This window comes from Drosophila eugracilis, unplaced genomic scaffold (genome assembly GCF_018153835.1).
Source record: "Drosophila eugracilis isolate 14026-0451.02 unplaced genomic scaffold, ASM1815383v1 contig_124, whole genome shotgun sequence".
Lineage (NCBI taxonomy): Eukaryota > Metazoa > Arthropoda > Insecta > Diptera > Drosophilidae > Drosophila > Drosophila eugracilis.
The window spans coordinates 1345720-1365836 of NW_024572029.1; the positions used below are offsets into that span (position 1 = coordinate 1345720).

Consider the following 20117-nt stretch of genomic DNA (forward strand, 5'->3'; position numbering starts at 1 on the left):
ACTACTACTACTACTGCTACTCTCTTTGCTCTCCTAACTCTCTTCTTTCACTGCCGACGTTAACGCTGCTCTGCCCGAAAGTCGGGTCGCAGCCGGCGTTTTCCCAGTATTTCTCATCGGCTCGGCCCTGCTCCTTGTTCTGAGCAGAATAAGCAGAGCTTTTCTGTTAACTTTGCCGGGTACACAGCGAGAAAAATAGTTTCATTATTGATATTTTCACAAATATGTTCATAGATAGATTTGCCATCAAATTGGATGTTCATAAACTTAAAGAAAATCTGTATTTTGATATCAATTTTTCAAAAAATATCATGGGAATTTTATCTAAAATTTTCTCTATGTAAGAAGAGAGAGCTTGCGTGGGCGTGCAAATTGGCAGGACCTCGGAAATAGACATAGATACCCGAAGAGGGGGAGGGTAAAATGGGGCCGCTTGATGACGTAAAATGGGCGTTGGGTGGAACTGAATTTGGGCGACGGCACGGAACGCACTTGTTAAGCGTCTCAAACTGTTGGCCCACTAAATGCAGTGCTCTGAACGATGCAGCCGGAAATCACCTGTTCGTTGCTCTTAATACTGACAACAGCAATGGGCACGACATTAGCGTCTGCTTAAAATGTTAGAAACTTAGCCTTAGCTAAGAAATTATATCTTTTTGAAGGGGGGATATATAATTTTAGTTAAACGTAAAGGGAAGATGTGATGGTACTTTTAAGTAAACTTTATTGTTCGATTTGAAGTTGCTGTATACAATTTTTTATTGAAAACAAATAGATAGTAAAGACTCAACTTCAAGGGCATATGAATGTAAATTCTCGAATGTCTTTTGGCGACAACTTGTCGGCAGAGCTCAAGCACTGGGGCCAACTTGGGTTTCAGGGAACTCAACCTCTCTGTTTTTCAATCAGGTTTCCGGCTTTTCCATTTTACATATTGAAAAAGCGAAAAACTTCACCAGTTTCGATTTACTTAGTTTTCAATATCAGCAGATAGTTTGTTTAATAACTCTTCCATAAATAGTACACAAATTTGCTATCTCTAAAATACTTAACTAAACAAAGTTATCTAGTTCTTAGTAGGTTGTTAAATAGATCTACTGTACATACTCCTCGTATATGATTGCAATGATGATAAATTGTCAACAAAAGTTGAATTTTTTGCAGTTTAATAGCTGAGTAAGCAAAAGCAAACTACAAAAATGCAAACAAAGATATTAATCTTTAGCCAGCTTTCTAGCTTCTAAATGAAATAGTTAACATTGTTTATGAACAGTTTTATGATCTAAAGCAAGTTTATATTTTTTTAAAGGCACTTAAATTGAAAATGTAGTTCCCTTGAGTGTCTAAGATGCAAGGTCGCTGATTCTAAATATGTTTATTCGACCGCCGACGCAGCGAAAAACGCATAAATCGAAGCACAAATTCCAGAATTTCACTAAACGTGAGCTAAAAATGCTGAGTGCGTGACATTTTTCGAGTAAATTAACAAATAAAAAGAAAATGAGTATACATTGTATTTTTTTTGTTAATTTTTTGTATTAAATGTTAACTAACAATATAAATCTTATTTGAGCAATGATGAACAAAATTATGAAAAATTATTTGAACTCTAAAATTGTATGTAAGAATGTTGTGAAGTTGGCAGGCCTTACATAAAAGTGCCGAGAATAGTTAAAAAAAATGATATTTACTAGATCAAATATGCTATTTTGATACTAGTATCATTTAATAATGATAGAAATTACTATAATACATTATCAATATATTAGATAGAGAGGTATTTGATCTAAAATATGATCATCTGCTTTCTTAATGTTTTCTGTGTAATTATTACTAAAGTATCAAATAATTCCTTGATTTCATACCTTATTTTAGTTTCTCTAAGAAATGTCCATAAGTTTTTGCAGAAGATTCTTAAGAATTTGTAGTTGGAGTCCCAATATTAATCCTAAGAAGATTCCTAGTATAAGAATTTCTGAATTCCTGTTGTTTTGCCGGCATCAAATGTTTAAATCTTCCATTTCCGAGATATCCCCGTTGTCTGCGATGAAATGATATGTCCCTACAGTCCATTAAATCCGGAAAATCCTTTTCTTTTTTCACAACAAGATATTTTGAAAAATGTTTAATAAAACATAAAAATGTAAACAAAACACAAAACATATGTTTGGCAATCGATAAGCTCAAGCGATAGTTAAACAGGTGGCAGCGCTAGATGGGCTAATTAATCGAGCTGCCACTCGATAAGTTTCCCGCTCAAGTGCTAAAGATTCAAATTTCAATTTAAAATGTGACCATTTGAAAGCAATTAAGTAGTTAATAGCTTACATTTTAATAATTTGATAAAACCACAAATGTTATACAGTAACCATTTGGTTCTAGAAATACCAATATTCGCATTTTAAAATTCAAATGAAGTCAGCTTACAGATGGCAGCGCAAGCACTAAGACAAGGTGGCAGCCCACCGCATTGCCCGCTAAATAATTCAAATTCAAAAAGACGCGTACTGCTGCTCTGTACAATATTTATTAATTACGATTTCTTGCGAGTCATGCATGCATCAAGGTTTCTCTTACAGATAAATTATTGCTTACTGGCGTGCTCTTTTCGCTTACTCGAGACTGCCCTAGTACGTAAATTGTTCACAAATGCTTAAACTGGGCTGACAGGAAACTTAGAATTTAGTGAATAATACAAGTCGTTTATATATAGATTACATAGATTACATATATAGATACTTTCGTGTGTGTTTTGATTTCTTTGTGTATATTAAAATCAATAACCGATTGCTTTTCGTAACAATTGAAGTTAATTAAATAAATTAAATACCGCTAGTTTGATTTTTCTTTTTTTTGTTACTGCTAAAAAATCGGTTAATTTGACATTGAATTGAGGAAAAAAAACAAAAAAAAAAATAGTGTTTAAGCGACAATGACACGATTTGATTGTTTTCTCCTGTTCCGGCTCTCTCCCTCTTATGGCCATTCAATCATTTGCTTAGGTCTAGAATCTTGAGACTACACAGAGAAGGAAGTGGGGATTAGGATCGGGCTGAAGGGATTACGCACAGGTGCGCGCCCGCCGTTGGAAGCGTTTCATGCGCCGATACCAGTCCTCCTTCCATTCGATAACGATTGAATGCGGCCCGATGCCCAGGTAACCGGGTGGCGCCTCCGAATCCCGGCCCAAGATCAAATAGGATCTGCAAAATACAAAGTTTTTGATTATATTTCTATACTTTATCTGACATAAGCAAGTAGTTTTTGGAATTATTTCTAACCTGTTAACTCTGATCTTGGGGCAGCGGCACTCCAAATCCTTAGTCGGTATGATCCAGGTCATAGGACCTCGTTTTAGGGTTGTACTCGGCATTCCGTACACGTTCGCCGCGCCGCTGCTTTCGCTTGGCCTGCTTCGCTTGAACACGGCCTGAATCTGAAGATCGTACCGCACCATTTCGCTGCCGCTGGGATAGTCCGCCGCCTGAAACTCGCTGTATTCCGCTGTATTCGGTGAGCCCGGTCGATCCTGATCCATTTCGTAGTCCGCCACGTCGGGATCCATTGCGCGTCGTAGAGACTCCCTGCTGACCGCTTCGCTGCTCGTATCGCGACCAATTACTTTGGCCATTATTGCTATTTGGGATAAGAAAAAGTCAATTAGTTTTCCAAATTTCTTAAAGAAATTCAGCTGGATTGTTTTTCCCACTCACCGTAGTCTCTTTTGCAAAACTTGTTTAGATTTAGCCTTTTGGTGCTGACTCGGCATTTGCCGCATTCTGAAAGAAGAAAAAGTCCGACAAATTCTTAATTAATAAATGAGTAAATCATAATAGGCCGTTCCTACCGTGAGGTCCTCAAGGATGAGAACACACACACACAGTGAACGAGCAATCAAAACCGCATTTCACAGATGACATGAAGCTGAGCGAATGGTTTGGAGTGATATTCTGTTAGAGGTTAATTGGGGTTAGGATTCAAATCGGTTGGTACTGTCAACTACCCTAACCCTAAGACATTGCCCCGCCTGTGATCCCTCCTTCCCCCTTTTCCATTTGTCCTTCGAATGGGGCATTCCACTTTGGTGTTTACAATTTAATTGCAAAATTTATGTCTTTATGGCCAATGCCAATTAGCAGAAACAGAAACAGTGGCAGCAACAAACGGCAGTGATGCTCGATCAATTTTACATTAAGGCTGCCCATTACTATAAACAGGGAAAAATGGGGGGAAAACTAAAGAAAATTTGCAGTAAATTGAGATTTTTATAGATTTTAATAGATTTTCCTAGACATTTTACCTTAGACATTATCAATCATTCAGATACTCTTTTGCCTTTTTTATATTTATTTAACTAAGCTGAATGTAGAACCCCTGTTTCTTGCTGTGCATTTAGACTTCGTGCCTTGGGCCGACTTTTGTGTCGACTAAAATTAGCCAAGAAGTTTTTATTTTGTTTTTCCTTTGGCTGGGGAATCGCAATTCTGCATTGTTGCTCTGTTTCTGCCGCCGATTGCAATGTCACATTAAACGTGACACAATTGGAAGAAACAAACTCTTGATCGATCTACATACGTACTACATTTGTATAATATTAAATGAGTAGCAGAGATTTATAAATCGATTGATCTAAACTTTCCCTTTTTGGCTATTTATGGATCTCTGCTTCCACCCACTCCACTGATAAAAGTGCATTTCTCTGTTGGACTTAGAAAACAAACGATATTTATCGCCGTCATTTAAAGATCATTAGCCACGCCCCGATTGCGAACGAAAATATCCGAAAATAAAGTTGGAGAGTTTCGAAAATTTCTGACTCACTATTCGGGTATCCCGCTTTTGGCAATTTTGTCTAAGTTAATACTTGCGTTTGTACGTAAGTGGGTGTTCTTAAGTGGGCCAGCATTTATAGAAATTCTGGGAAAAGTTGTTAAATGATAAAAGATCAGATGAGGGAAATATCTTAAACTTTATTATGGAGTTCGTAATGGAATGTTAAGAATAATCCTTATAGCTTCTTGCATTCTAATCTCTCTAATTAACTTCCTTTCAATCACCTTAAAATATTTTAAATATTTTACCAGAAAACTTGAACCGTTTTGGTCATAACTCCACCTCACTTTAATAACCATTTGTGCAAATTTCGAGTAAACATAAATCTTCTGAAAATTTGCCAGTCATCAAATTAACATAACATTAAAATTGACCCACGACCCCGGCTAAACACACACACACAGAGGGGCCTGCGTTTCGCTGCGGGGGCAACTAACTTTAAATTAACTCAAACTTGGACAGAATTTTAAATTAATTTAATAAGATTATCAAATTATAAATTCATAATTAACATTCATGTTCGTGTTGAGTGATGGGGGTAGCAGGAGGGGACATGGCCAGCTCCTGCCACGCCTCCGTGCCTCATGTTGTGCCAATGAATAGCAAAGGACGAACTTTTTCACGTAGAGCCTCTCTTTCTCCCTCTGCTTGTGTGTGTGTGTGTGTGTGAGTGTCTGTCCATTTGCCTAACTCAGTTCTTGGTTACAAGAAATGGAAAACTTTCCACCGGCAACTTTTCCAACTTGCGCTTTTCTTTGCCGTTGACAAATAAATTTAAGAGGGGCGCTGCCACTGCCGCTGCCTCTTTAAACGCACTCCCCATCTCAGTGCTCGTCGTCTTCTGCAGTGCTCGATTTGCATTTTGGTTACTGGATACTGGCATGATGGATAGTGGATTCTGGATTCTGGATTCTGCTGTATTCTGGATTCCAGATTGGTTAGAAGAGTGGAGTTGGTCCTTTAGCCAAAAGGCAACTTGATATGCAACAATTGCAGCCAGGAATTGATCCTAGTTTTCTGTCTGCCAGCTATTCATATCTTGTTGCAATTTTAATGGATTTCGTAAACTTATTCCTCTGGCTTGTCGAGTTAATAAACTGTTCTTTCTAAGAAGCTTCAGGGATTTTGTTGGTGAATTTTAAATAGAAATTTGAAAGAACTTTGAGTAAGTTTATGATATGTGGTGTGGTTACTTGATTGGAAGAATGATAGTTTTGATTTAATTTTAAGGAATATTTTTGGAAAGTATCGATTCGATCTTTGTTATAAATACATTTTAAAAAGCATCCATAATCTAAAATTAAATAACTCCCAAGTGCCAAGAGTCGTAAGCTTAAATATCAAAAAAAAAAAACCGGAAATCCTGTTGGTTTTTGGCCTTCTTCCTTTCGGTTTCGATTTGGTCTACTTGGCAATGACAATTTGACTCTATTATGACTAACTTGGCGCTTATAATTCCTGTGGCTGCTTAAGTTGCTCAGTCAATTTGTCATTGTTTCCACTTGCAGCTGCATAAATGGTTCCTTTTCATCATCATCATCATCCCTATCCTGTGTTATCCTTGGGTCCTGCATACCCCGCCACCTTTCGGTTATCCTGCAGTGACTTTGCCTAATGCCTTGAGCAAATAGTTGGCAGCAATTAGCGGCGGTGGTGGTGGTGGTGTTGTAAGCAGAGCTAGTGGCTGTGGTACTCACTGTACTGGTCACAGTGCGACTGAAAAGTAGGCGACGACTGCTCTTCCGCCGCCGCTGCTGTTGCTGCTGCTGCTGCTGCTGCAGCTTATTCATGGGAAATTAAATAAAAAACTTTTTTAATACATTTGCTTTGCCAAGTTTCGCCCGCTCTCTGTCATTCTACACTTTCTGCCCTTCTTTCACTTTTTTTTCTGTTTTGCTTATACATTTTTTTGTTTTATCTTTTTGTGATGTTTCCTTGGGATGTCCTCTTTGTTGTTGTTGGCACTGTTGCTGCTGCTGTTTTAATACCCTTTAGTTGCGGAATAGCAAGGGTATATGGGGATTGCACTTATTGGGATGTCTTTTTTTCTTCCTCTCATAAAAAACATGTCTTTAGCTCCCTTATCTGTATGTTACTTCCTTTATTCTCATTCAGAAAACGTTTACAGGATATCTTCAAGTCGTTACTCCGCTATGTTACCCCCTACATTTTATTGCAAAGTTTGTTTAGCTGCGCAAAAGGGACGACAAAGTAGTGTGCGAGTAAGAGAGGACTAAAACTGGGCTTAGTATGATTTATGCTGCGTGGCGCATTTTGTATTCTTGTTGCACTCGCACTTGCACCCTCCCTCTGGACTCCCTCCCAGTATACTTCCTTCGCCACTGTAACTAAAAGTTGCGTGCAAACATTTGCGTTGTCTGTTAAGTGCCGTTGTTGTCTGTCCTTTTCCCGCTTGATACTTCTTGCTCCTTGGGCGGCCGCTCCTTGTTTTTCCGCTTCCACTTTTCCTGACCACCACCGTCGACCGACAACCGACTGCACTTTAGCGGATTTGTGTTTTCTCACCCATTTGAAAGGATTACAAAGGCGAGCCAAGCGCCACGGCAAACGAAAACTGTGCGCCTCCTTTGCCCGCAGGCTTTAGACAGTGGTTACTAGCTAAAAGGGAATGCTGAGATAAGTGTTAGAAGTCTGCTAGCTAGAATATTGGTTTTGCTTTTCTAGCCAGTCACTTATAATTCCCAACCTTAATTTTAGAACCAATACATAATGACTTAGATAATGATTTCTAAGAATCCAACTTTAAAACTTTATCTTATGATTCCCTTTTAAGATAGATCTTAAAAGTAACCTTTCATGTTTCCCTAACCTAAGCAACCGCCTTTATCGAAGCCCCACTGTAATCCCTGAGCAACAATACTAGCAGTTAGCATAAGCACTTGGAGGAGCAACAGGATGCAACAGGATGGGGGTGTGATAGGGATAGGGATAGGGATAGGTGGTAAAGGATTTGGGGAAACGGATAGTTAGCACACAAGACACAACAGATAGATATGGATATGAGAGGTGGCACTTACTTACCCCTGCCGCCCTCGGTGCGATAGTACTGTGACTGGGCGGCCGTTCCAGAGGCGCCATTGCGATCACCTCCAGCTCCAGGCGAGGATTGCGGCTCATCTGGTTCGGGGGCGGTGTTCTGGGTGTCCAGCATGTTGATCATTCGCGGTGGTTGCTCTAAGGGAGGAGGGGGAGTATATATATTAATGATATATAGTATTAGGATATTAGCCATAGCTCGTCATAGGTATGAACCTAGAGACCCAATCCCTTTTCTATACTCACTTATGCAGGGTGCAATGTGAGACTGACTCTGATGGTAGCCGCGGGCGCAACGGTTGCAGGTTAATCCAGTGACCCCGTCCTTGCAGGGACATTGACCGCTGGTGCTGTTGCAGATCTTGCCATACGATCCGATCGGATGGCATTCGCAGGCTGCAAGTAGAAGAGAAAGAAAGATATAGAAACAATTAGCTCGGATTCGGATAGATCAGAAATATCGAATGGATATTGAAGAACAAGATGCAGATGCTGTTGTTGATTTTTGTTTTTCTGGCCGATTGTGCTGAGAGCTTAATGGACAGAGTCCGGCACTTCAAAGCCAAAATGGCAATCGCAAATCGCCGCCAATCTCTGGCCCACTTGAGTTTTACTTAAAGTCTTTCAAGTTCTGATTTCTGCAGTGTTCAGTCAGATTTCTGTTGCATACCCAGCAATGCCCGTGGTTTTTATTCCAATCCCCTCTTAAGCCAAAAAGGAAAGAAAGAAAAACGACAATCATCCTTGCACAGATTCGTTTATGAGCCGTGGAAATGTACATTAACAGATACGATTACGGTCCGAGTATTCCGTGCGAGTATATTCCGGCAAATTGAGTGCACGCCAGCAGTTAACGGCTGTCCGCCGGACTCTTTCCTTGTCCGCTTCTCGTCCGTCCGCACACGGTTAATTGCAAATGAGAGTGCAAATGGGTCCGCCCAGCATTATGTTTCGCCCTCTTTTTTTTTTGCTTTATGGAATCGGTGTGCACTGGAACAATGCCAGTAGTGCGGGCGGTATATTCACATTAAAATTGAATTATATTCAAAGGAGGTAACCACTTTAAACTGAAATATCAGTTAATATGGATATGCACACTATTAACTCGTATCCGTTTGAATAATTCCTTGCCGACTTGCAGGCGTTAGTCATAATTCTCTCTTGGAAACCAAACTTCCAACTTAATGGCATTTTCTCTGTGTTTTAACTCACAATCTACTTGTATAACAATAATTTATCTTATATTTATTTTCTTGGTTCCCACTTCTGTGTCCTTTTGTCCTTCATTTCAGTGATGCTTGCCCTTATAGTTTCGAGGGGGGATTATTTTTGTCATACTCGTATGTGTCGGTTTGAGACTATTATAAAGGACTCCACAGTGGTTACTTCAGCTGGGCCCGAGCCGTTCGGTGGGATGTTTAGTTAATAAGCCGCTTTTGGCCACATTTAATGGGTCTTTGGCACGGCTCTTGGCCAAAAGCTGTTGCATATTTAAAGATTTAACTTGTGCATGGTACAGGGGACAGGGGACAGTCCTAAGGTCTGAATGTTCAGTCAGAGTAGGCGAAAGGTGCATGTCAAGAGTTTTGAATACACACACTTGGAGCATTTAACCCATTAGTGAAGTTTGCCAATGGTTTGGGCAGCTGCACAGAAAGAAGTGTCCTTTAAAGTGAAAATTTTATAATAATTTTTTGGGATTTTATTATAAAATAAAAAGAACATATGAATTCCCTTTCAAAGGAATGTTAACACAACCAAATCTTAACGCCTACCAACTAATGGGTTAACTAGGCCTACAGTTCATTTTACCATCCCGCTCTCCCACTTTGCATCTCTCGCTCCCACTTTCATATCTCACATACGCTATACTCGTATACCGTTCCCGTTTCGTGCGTTCGTGCAACATTTGGTAATTTAATCCGATTTACAATAAATTAAATGCGATTTATATGCACACAGTGACACATCCGGATGATAACAACAACAACGACAGCAGCAGCAACAGACAATAATAACTTGCAACAACAGCAACAAGAGCAACAATTCCGTGTGTCCATTGTTGTTGCCTGCAGGGCGTTTCGTAGTCACAAAATAGGACAGTGGGGCAAGGGTTTGGCATAAGAAAAATATGAAATGAATGCCCTAATTCGTAGTTTAAGTTTCAGTGAAAGAAACAAAGAAACAAGAACTATTCAAATGGAATTTTCTCTGAAAATCCCTGTAAAAAGCGAAGTTTTTAAAAAGTTTTTAAATTTGTTGCTTAAATATTACGTCTTACAAATATTCTTCGCACCACTGTGTCACCTTCGGTTGGGTTTGAGGCCAACAATATGACAACAATATGCGAGTTGTGTGCGCCGCGCGCTATCTGCTGAGAGCAGAGTGTGGGCCAGTTGGTGGATGGGTTTTTGGGCGGGATATGGTCTATGGATATGGACCTGGAGGATATGGGATATAGGATATGGGGATGTGGGACTTGGGACTTTCAGCTTTTGGATATTGTTAAAATAAGCAAGCCAAAAAAAGAGGGGGAAAAAAAAAACTATATGAAACGCGGAATGCGAGGTGGAAAGCGGAATGAACGAGTTCATTACACATCCCATATCAGTGCTCGGCATTGGCATTGGCATATATATATATATATATATACGTATATATCCTACCAGTATCTGAGTATCCGGATCCCATCTGCATCCCCGGTGCATTCCATATGCCCCGGCCGGATTTTCTTCTCATTTTCCATTTGTGAATACGTTTTCCACTGTGTTTTTTTATTATTCCCATTTTGTGTGGTCCATTGGCCGAGGTAAAGATTATGAATTTTCATTATGGCAATGGAACACAGAAGGGATCTCTTTTTCACTATTGAAGTGGCTTCGTTCTCGTACGGATTTTCCACCCATTGCCATTTTGGATTTCTATTTAATTATGAGTCAGAGAGGAGGGGGGAAAGCCCTTTCACCAGAGAGATGTTCATTTAATTTGACATGAAAGTGCGACCCAAATTGGGACAAAGAGCACACAGTCACTCCTTTTTGGCTTATCCACAGATCGATTCGGGTCAGGGTTTCCCGAAATAAATGAGCTACTAATGAGTGAGGTCCACGAATGAATCATTTGGGACTTGCAAGAAAGTCAGGGACTGCCAGGGAGTTCAGGGATTCCAGTGAAAGTGAATCAAGTTTTGGGTTGAATGCAAATATTTTGGATTAATTATTGAAATTCCCCCTTAAAAACTTAACTTATTGTTCAATTTCGTAAATATTTTAGGGTAACTCTTAACTAATGTGTGAGAGTTTAAAGGAAACATAAATATTACAGCGGATATGGTTTGCCTTATGTGCCTTCCTTCTCATTAAAATCGAATAACGATTGACTCACATTTCCCTGCAGCTATATTTTCCATCAGCAATGAAAATCTGATGCTATAAGGCCATTATCCACTCATTAGATCATTGATTTAACACGAATTTCTCGCAGCTCACAGCTGCAAAGTTACCTCATTGAACGACCTATTAAACAGTTGAGTACACAGAAATATTTATACGCATTCGTATGTTCCAAATATATATATATCCATATATATATCCATGTTTATTTACATTTGCAGGTATGTTTTATGGCATCTGCCAGGCATGGATATTTTTAAATCAATCATTCGCAGTATGGCTGGCATTTTGTGGGTGTGCGTTGTGTTTTTGCACTTCAATCCCCTTGACCTCCGACCCTTTTTTTTCCATCTCACATTTAATTTGGACAATTTTCTGGCTTTGAATATTTCAATTTTCGGGCTTTTTTCATGCCACATACACGAGTCTTGTTTTCTTGCCACAGTTGGAGATGAAAAAATGAGCTTAAATGATGATCGATTAATAAAATGGAAATATTTCTTATTTTGTTTTGCAATTTCCACGTTTAAAGTTGACTTTCTTGCTTAAAATATTTGAATTTAAATAGAAACAAGTTGAGAGTAAGGTAAATCCCCTTCCTGTTTACCATTTTGCTTGCCAATAATTTGCCAGTTAGTTGAAAATTTCATTTTCCAGGTATAAAACTTAAAATCGCCTAGCACCTGTACTTATTTTTCTTGGCTGTCGTTTCCGTTTTTCGGGCTAACAAAAACATTAATTAAGCAAACCACCACCCACTCGCCTTCACTCAAACAGTACTAACGCACCGAAAACAAGCCACTGGGCCTCGTGTAAACATCATAAAGCAAATCAAGCGCAATTTGTTATTGTTTATTTCAACTTTGCGCAAGCAAACCTCCAAATTCCCGCCCACCTCCCACCTTCAAGTCCCTCCTGCCAAAAGGAAAATCTCCACTGACTGACCACTGGAACTGGAGTAAAGTGCGTTACATAAATTCAACGCAAAAAGTCTCCTTCTCGGCCATCAATTGCCATAAAATATTACCACGAAATTTTCTAGTCCAACAGCGACGAAATGATGGGGAAAAAAGGAAGAAAACCAAATGAAAATTGTTGGCCATAAGGAGAGAGTGCGCGGGCGGCACAGCTGCCACTAGTCAGTTGGTTATTGTTGATGCTGCTGCGGCTGCTGCTGCTGCTGCTATTTGTTATTATTAGCAAAAAACAAAAGCCCAAAAGAATCGTGTGCACTTTTCCCAAGAAGAAAACCAAACAGAGAGCGAGAGAGAGAGACGTGGTCAAAGAAGAATTATGAAGAAGATTTCCCAGACAAAGTCTGCCAAAGTTGCGCCGCCGCCGCCAACGCGGATGATTTGCAGTGAGAGATTACACCTGACCTGAAGTGGCGAATCCAGTGGGCTGGGGCTGGGGGCACTGCCAGATCCCTGCATTTATAACACTAACCAGACCAGATCGGATCTATAGCTATCTATATGAATGTTTGTACTTTTGCATTCGAGGGAAAACCATTTCTGTAAGCACTTATTACCTGGAAAAATAAACCATGTGATTTGGAGCTGTCAGAATTTGGCTTCCAGAGAAGCTATTAGTTTTTTCCTGAGATATTTGATTATAAGAACTAATTAGACGCAGAATTTTCACTATTTTCTGTGCTGATTTTCTGCTAATTGTTTGCGAAATGAGGTCATCCATATAATTCAAAATTCATTATTTATTATCTTAATTTAAATGTTTTCCGTATTGCAAGATAGCAGGTCGACAGGTAGATAGTTTTTACCATTCTTAAAACATTCTCACTATGCCTACCCCTAGTCATTTTTTAGGAAAAGGAAAATGCAGAGAGTATCTCTAGCTAATCACAATTTTCCCATTAAACTTATGACTTTCCTGGGGCCATATTTAACTTATCTTTCACGACCGTGCGATTCCACTCATGTCAATCGCATGTTTAACTTCAAAGATAACATTACACATTCAATTAAATGCAAGCACACACCGGCACACACCCATCATATACACTCGAATGATCTCTATACCAATTGGTCATGAATTCAAATGAGCCATTTGATTTAGCCAACTCGAAGTTGGGCCCAAAGAGCCCGCCCGATTCATTCACCTTTGCCATCGCTTTTCACACTTGAGCTTAAGCCGCCGGGGCGGAACTTTTCTTTGGGGTCTTATTAATAAATCAAAGGCTTTCGCGCGACACTCTCCAGGAAAAGTTGTTCCCACCACACTCCTCCACTTCCTGGCGAGTTGTGGGAGTAGGAAAAAAAAGTAAAGTTTATCGCGGTTGCAACTGGCGCAAAGTTCGCTCAACTTTCGTTCGGCGTTCAAATGAGCAAAGGCCTCCTTTCGTCTTGCTACAATTTTCCTTGTTGCATGTACAAAGTTTTCCAATTGCAGGTGGAGGAGACGGTTGGGGAAATCGTCTCAGACGGAATAGGGATGGAGTAAGAGAAAAAAAACTTTTAGCGCTTTTCAAATTGTGCGTTAAAGATTGAGGCGCCTCGAGGACAGAAATCGAAAGGCGGGGCGGTAAACAGATCTGAATGAGCCTATTGAAAATCAAACGACGCGCAGTAAAGTAGGCAATGTTGCCAAAAACTCTTGCTACTTCTTCTTTTTCGGCTAAAGTGTGCACCGTTTCGGAAAATGATTTTCCAACTGTGCCAAAAGGAGGCGAGGAGTAGGAGGGGGAGGCTTAGTGAAATGGCAGCGCCAATTTGACGCTCGAACAATTTGCACAGCTTTAAATGTCAGCTCGTATGCAAAATGTCATAATTCAAATTGGGCGGTTTCGGGGCTCGCCCCTGGCCAAACCATCGCCCATGTCGTGTTCCGGCCAAAAGTGTCCTCGAACGGGGACATTGGGTCCTTGTGGGTTAAACGGTGTAGTGAGCACGGAAAGTACACTGAATAAAATTGATGGCCGACAATAAATCAGCAAGGGAAAGTTAGGTTTTGAGGGGAAAACTAATAAATATAGTAATTTAATATTTTCACTAGGAAAGGGTATGAGAATGTGATTAAAAATTTGGTTATTTGGCTTTTTAAAAAGTATTTTAGTTAGGCAAATGTTTTCTTGTTAGAGTTTATACATTACCTTAAAGGAAATCATAAAAGAAGTCTTCTCAGAAGGCATCAAATATTTTCAATAAATATTCTAAGCTAAACAAAGGGAATTCCTTTTCTAAGGCTGATAAATCCTCAAACTTGATACCCAAAAATGAATTTAAATAGGACCTAATTTACTCATAAAGCCAAAGTACACAAAAGGTCAATCCATAAAAGCCCAAAAGTTAATCAATCAAATATGCTGAAAATTTACTACACTTCTGAAAATTCCGAGGGCATATTCGATTCGTTATGGTGCTTATGATGCTGCCTGCTACCCCCTTTTCTCCCTCTAAACAAATCATCTTTTTTTTTTTCGTAAAGATTGTTTGGCTTTGTGGAAAATGTTTGGAAAATTGTGTCTATGTTTTTGGGCATATAAAATTTTATAGCTTTGCCAGCAGAAAATTTGTTACGGCGCTTAGTTTTTTGGTTTGGTTTTCCAAACCCACCACCACTGCCATCCACACCCACAGGACAGGAGTGAGGAAATAGATTTTCCTGGCTTAGTTTTTTGGGCAAAAGCCACCTTGGCATGTCGTATGATAAATGCATTTCGCGTTGGCATTCCAAAAATTCAATTAAGTTGCCAAGCTGTGTAACCTTTAACCTTTAAGCGTGTTTCGGCACAGTTGCAACGACGCGTTTTATGAAATTCTAATGATGTTTGACGGATTTCTGATTCGGCGGGGATGTTGGTGGGTGGGTTTTCCTCCCCCACATTCTATGTTCTATGTCCTTACCTCCCTCCTTCTTTTTTTTTGTCGCATTTTCATGAACTTTTTGGGCAATAAAGAAAGTTTTCCCCCGCTTACACGTGTGTGTGGCATTATTTTAATTGCCGCTCCTGCTGTGTTTTTCCTCGCTTTTCCATTCCATGTCATTGCTGCTGTAACATTTCGCACGTGACTTTCTGATTTTATGGCTTTTAATTTCACGTATTTAGTTACGGATAATGTTAATTGTATTCCCCGACACGCCCATAGCGCTCATAACGCCCATAACGCCCACAGAAATATTTGACACATGTGATTCGAGTTGAGTCTTTTGTCATAGTTAACATCACGCCTATGAGTTCCGTTCAACTGGCCGTTGAAAACAATTGCCAGGCATTCAATCGTGTACACCCTAATTACTGGGCGACGATAAACGCTGGCGATGGCAGATATATGACAGGATAATGAAAGGATGGCCTTGTCAACGCAATGGTTAATGGATATTGGAATTATTATGTTGGTAGTTGGGGAGATGTGGCTGCTCTTTATGAGGTTTTTTGGGCTATAAATTTGTAAGGGAAATTAATGTGGAAGGAATAGGTTAGGTTAATGGGAAATGTAAGAAATTAACTGGAAGTGTAAGTTCTAGATAGGGCGAGTGCAAGAATCATAAGATTTATAATCAAATTATGTCTCCTTGCAGAAATGTCATTGAATTTAAGTAACTTTTGATGGGCATCTCCTTGTTCTTGGGCTTAACTCGATTAAATAATATTTTACTTTAATTTGAAACTTATAAAATGCTTTACTAGCAAGAAAAGTAGATGTCTTTAAAAAATATTATATAATTAAAAATAATCTTTAACTAACAATATTCCTCAAAAATGAAGAAAATCACCCTTTTAATCATCAAGAAATCAACCATTTACAAATATTTCTTGACTTTTATATTAAAGAGCATTCAAATTTCACTTTCTGACTTTCCCATTTCTGCCTTTTATTACCATAATGCGTGGCATGCAAATTTAATGATGTCAACCGAAGGCAATAAGGCAAAAAGTAGAGTATACTTTCAGGGGAGGGGTGGTTACAGGAGATTACGGGAGGTAACAGGATGGTTCAGGGGGTTGAGCTCTGAACTGAGCAGTTCCTAGGGGTTTCGGATTTTAATTATCAAAAGAGCAGCAGGCGACGCAGCAACACATGCTGGCAAGTGTATGAATAACGATTCGTTTACGGGCAGGATGTGCCGGGATGCCGGGATCCTTTCGTTGGACAAATAATAATATGTAATTTTCCGGTCATTGAAACATTTGCACAAATAAGGAAATTGACTGAGAGCCGTTTGCCCAAAATGACTTTGACACAGAGCGCGCGTGTGTGTGTCGGTGAGTGCGTGTATCTATGAGTTTGGCATCTGAATTTCAATCTGAATCTGTAGCTGTATCTGTGTCTCTGCATCTGTGTGTAAAATTCCAATTCCGCCGCATACCAACCGCCCCCCCCATAAACCCAACTCAAACTACAGAATTTCATATGAGAGATTTTCCCCAAAAACTAAACCTCCTAAGCCAAGCCCCTCAGCCTCTCTCAGTCTGGGTGATGAATTATGGCTTTGGATGGCGTTTGCTCCATTAGACTTGACTTTGCCATCCTCGAGTAAATCATTTGAATATTTAAATTAAATCAACTTCAAATTCTAATTCAAATTCAAATTCAAACTGAGCCAAACTCACACACATACTCCGGCTTAGATAAATATAGTTTTGCGGAAGTTAAGTTTGGGGTAAGCAGCTTTTTCCATTTTAACTGGAAATCAAAATGAATTTAAGGCGTTAATTATGATGGCAGCTAATGGGGAGGAGGGAAATGTATAATTTGAATAGCTTTGACTTGGACAAGGAATGCCAAGGAAAATCTTGAAAATTCTCAACTTAAAAGGAAAATAACTGATTGATTTAATGACAACTCTTGGTACTTAGCTACAAATTCCAAACTTAAGCCTTTCATTTAATCGTGTAATTGCGGCTGTTGATTACGACTCTCTCTCAGGCTTAAACTAATGTATGGAATATATTTGCCAGGCAAAGAGCCAGACTAATGGGTGTATTAAATAATTATAAAGGCATTTCCCAGATTGATTATTATACGGATTAGTTGGCAGGGCAAATAATAGATTGCTTTTTGCGTTAAATAATCAAATCTAAAGCACTTTATTAGGTTTTCTAGAATTTTCTTTTGCTGATTTCCCGGAATACTAAAACTCAAATACCTTTCCAGAGACAAACCGCAAAACCTTCTAGTCTATGACCTCTTTTTGTGGCTGCTGCCTCGCTCGAGACAAAAGGCCATTAGTAATGTGAAATTATTCTTAAAATTTATTTCGAACGTTTATGTGGGGAATATGAAAAACGAGCCAGCTCAAGATGAAACGAATAAATCACTGGAGGAGATGTCCTCCGACAGTCGGAGAGGCATCAGCTGGAGACTCGAGACTCCTGTTTGTGCCACACAAAGGAGATTTTCCTACCCCCCAACCCCCCTCTTAACAATTTTCAGTTGACTAATTGAAAGTTTGGGGGCCAAACTGAAGAGATGAGGTAGGGAGCAGGGCAGGGCAGGGGACAGTCAGCCGCAACATTTGGCAAATGGCAAAACATGACGTAAAACATTTTGCCAACAAGCCTGGCGACGGCGGCGCTGGCGGGGCTGGTATGTAAAAATCTTTCTTAACAAATTGCACGCGTGTCAAAATTAAAACGAATAAATTTTTTATGGCCTCTGACGAAGGGGGAAATAATTTAAAAAATTGTCGCAGCGGCACCTTTTGTCTTTAAACTCCCAAAAAACAAAAAAAAAGAACAACAAAAATCGCAATCGTGGTTGACATGTGCAGGGGGTGTTAAATCCGATATATATATATATATTTACGATGTGGCTTCGTTTTCGACTTAGCTGGGGGATAATTAATTAAAAATCGATAAGAATTTGATTTGGATTTAACGGCTCTGGCTGAGCGGTTGCGAGAATTATGATGCTTAGTCAGCCGAAAGCCCAAAAATCCGAAAGCCAAAAAGCGGTTTCGACCAAAATTTCTGACACCGCAATGACAAACGACACAGCACCACCCACCCCCCCTCCCCCCAGGTACCCCTTAACACTTCCACTGCCTCCCCCAGAAAAAAAAAAAAAAAAGCACTCCTCCCGTTTGGGGCCTTTTGTTTTTGTTTACGATACTCCTCGGATTCGCAATTAGGTATAAATTCTGTTTGAATGTGAATTCCCAGCGGGTTGCATATAACATATATCTAGAATATCTATCTAGCATACTATATATGCACATCAGAGCACTATAAATAGTTCAGATTTTGGCCATGTGGTCCACCTGATTTGATTGTTTGCCAATGAAAATGATTGCAGGCAATAAATTTCGGCTGTTTCCTCTTCTTTCGAGTCTGAGTCTGAGTTATATAAAAACCACATCCGTGTTCTAAGTTCTTTGGATAAAAATAAACCATTTCGATTGGCAAAATTTACATACTCGTTGTAGGTCAATAAACATCTTAAAAGTAGAGTCTTTTAAGATTTATTTTTAACAATTTTTTAATATAATTTCTGTTACATACAAAAACCCATGGTATCCCCTCAGTCGATTACTTCGATGGGTTCTTTTCCTTCTTCTAGACCATTTCTTCTTATCCGCTGACTTGGTTTTTATTTTTATTGTTTCGATTGGAGAGCGTGAATTTATGGCGGCCATAAATTACATTACAAACAACACACTCGAAGGTCGCCTGGGGACGGCCAAAGGGTTGTGTGCTGCCGCAGGGGGTTACAGAAAGGGTGGTGCCACGAACGGGAGGGCGGTGGACTTTTAGCCCAGTTGGATTTCACTGGGCGAGAGCAGCTAATTACTGTAAATTGAGCATTAATCTCGGAAGAAAGAATTTCCGATTTCACAATGAGTTCAAAATGCGCGTTCTTCTTGTTTACTTTGAATGATTATCTGCTTGTGGTTAAGTTTTGTAATTACAATTTAGAAAGCTTAATTTTGCATTTTGATTAACTTGAAAGCTTAAAAGGTGTAGTGTAGGGTTGTAGTTTAAGGGTAAGGTGGCCTAATCTGGATTAGGTAACCCTTTTTAAGACATTTCTCTTTATCAATTTTGCAAGTTTTTAAAATCTCCACCCAAAACATCGTTTAAAAAGAACAAAAACCTTGCTAAAAGTTAACCAAGACATATTCCTTTTGATAATAAATTTTCTAAATTTTTCATCAATTAAGATTAAGACTTACCCTTGCACACTTTACGATGGGTGAGTGGCTTGGTGGCGTCCCGGTAGAATCCCTCCTTGCACTGATGACAGTTCCTGCCCGTGGTCGAGTGGCGGCAGTTCATGCAGACTCCGCCGGAGACACCCTGCGACAGTCGGAAGATTTCCATATTGAAGCGGCATTGGCGGGCATGTTTGTTGCAGTTACACTCTGAAAAAAAATAGGGAAAACAATAAAGACAAGTTAGCACGAAAGACAAGTTCTAAGTGTCCGATTTCAACAGCTCTATCGTGGCCTGCAATTTGGTGATTGCCAAATGCGATAAATGGGAAAGAAAATGGCACGCAAAATGGTTTGTCCAGGCTGGGATGGAGGGGAACACAGAGATGGCACAGAGATTGGCAGCAGTGGATCTTGGTGGATGGGGGAGCGCTATTTGTCTAGCGGGACATTGGCTTAGGTTGGGTAATTTATGCGACGATTTGTTTTGAATTACTTACTTAAGACAGAGGCGGGGATCTGAGGAAGAGGTCGTTACCCCTCGAATTTATATAGGGAACATTAGTTGGCTTTAATTTGGGGATTTTCTTAGATTTAAATTTGATAGAAAGACTTCAGGTTGTTTGTTTTTACAGAAAAAGAGACTCTTTTCTTGGAAAAGGTCCTGTAAAATAGTGATTTTTCCTGGAAATTCCATTAGTTTTTCTTAATAAGAGTACATAG

The 20117-nt window shown here is 39.5% G+C and overlaps 1 protein-coding gene across 2 annotated transcripts in view; it reads right to left on the reverse strand.

The window, feature by feature from the left end:
• Nucleotides 1–2511: 2511 nt before the first annotated feature.
• Nucleotides 2512–20117, reverse strand: part of LOC108102996 (netrin-A) — a 46709-nt gene continuing 29103 nt past the window's right edge. Inside the window, exons 2-7 of one of the 2 annotated variants that reach the window (XM_017208311.2) lie at nt 19416–19604; nt 8137–8286; nt 7876–8028; nt 3714–3779; nt 3282–3636; nt 2512–3203 (exon numbers count right to left, since the gene is read on the reverse strand). In XM_017208311.2, coding sequence (XP_017063800.1) covers nt 3062–3203; nt 3282–3636; nt 3714–3779; nt 7876–8028; nt 8137–8286; nt 19416–19604 — 1055 coding nt within the window. In that variant the 3' untranslated portion in view covers nt 2512–3061. Of the gene's footprint in view, nt 3204–3281; nt 3637–3713; nt 3780–7871; nt 8029–8136; nt 8287–19415; nt 19605–20117 lie in introns of both variants that reach the window. The other variant, XM_017208312.2, reaches the window with a different exon arrangement.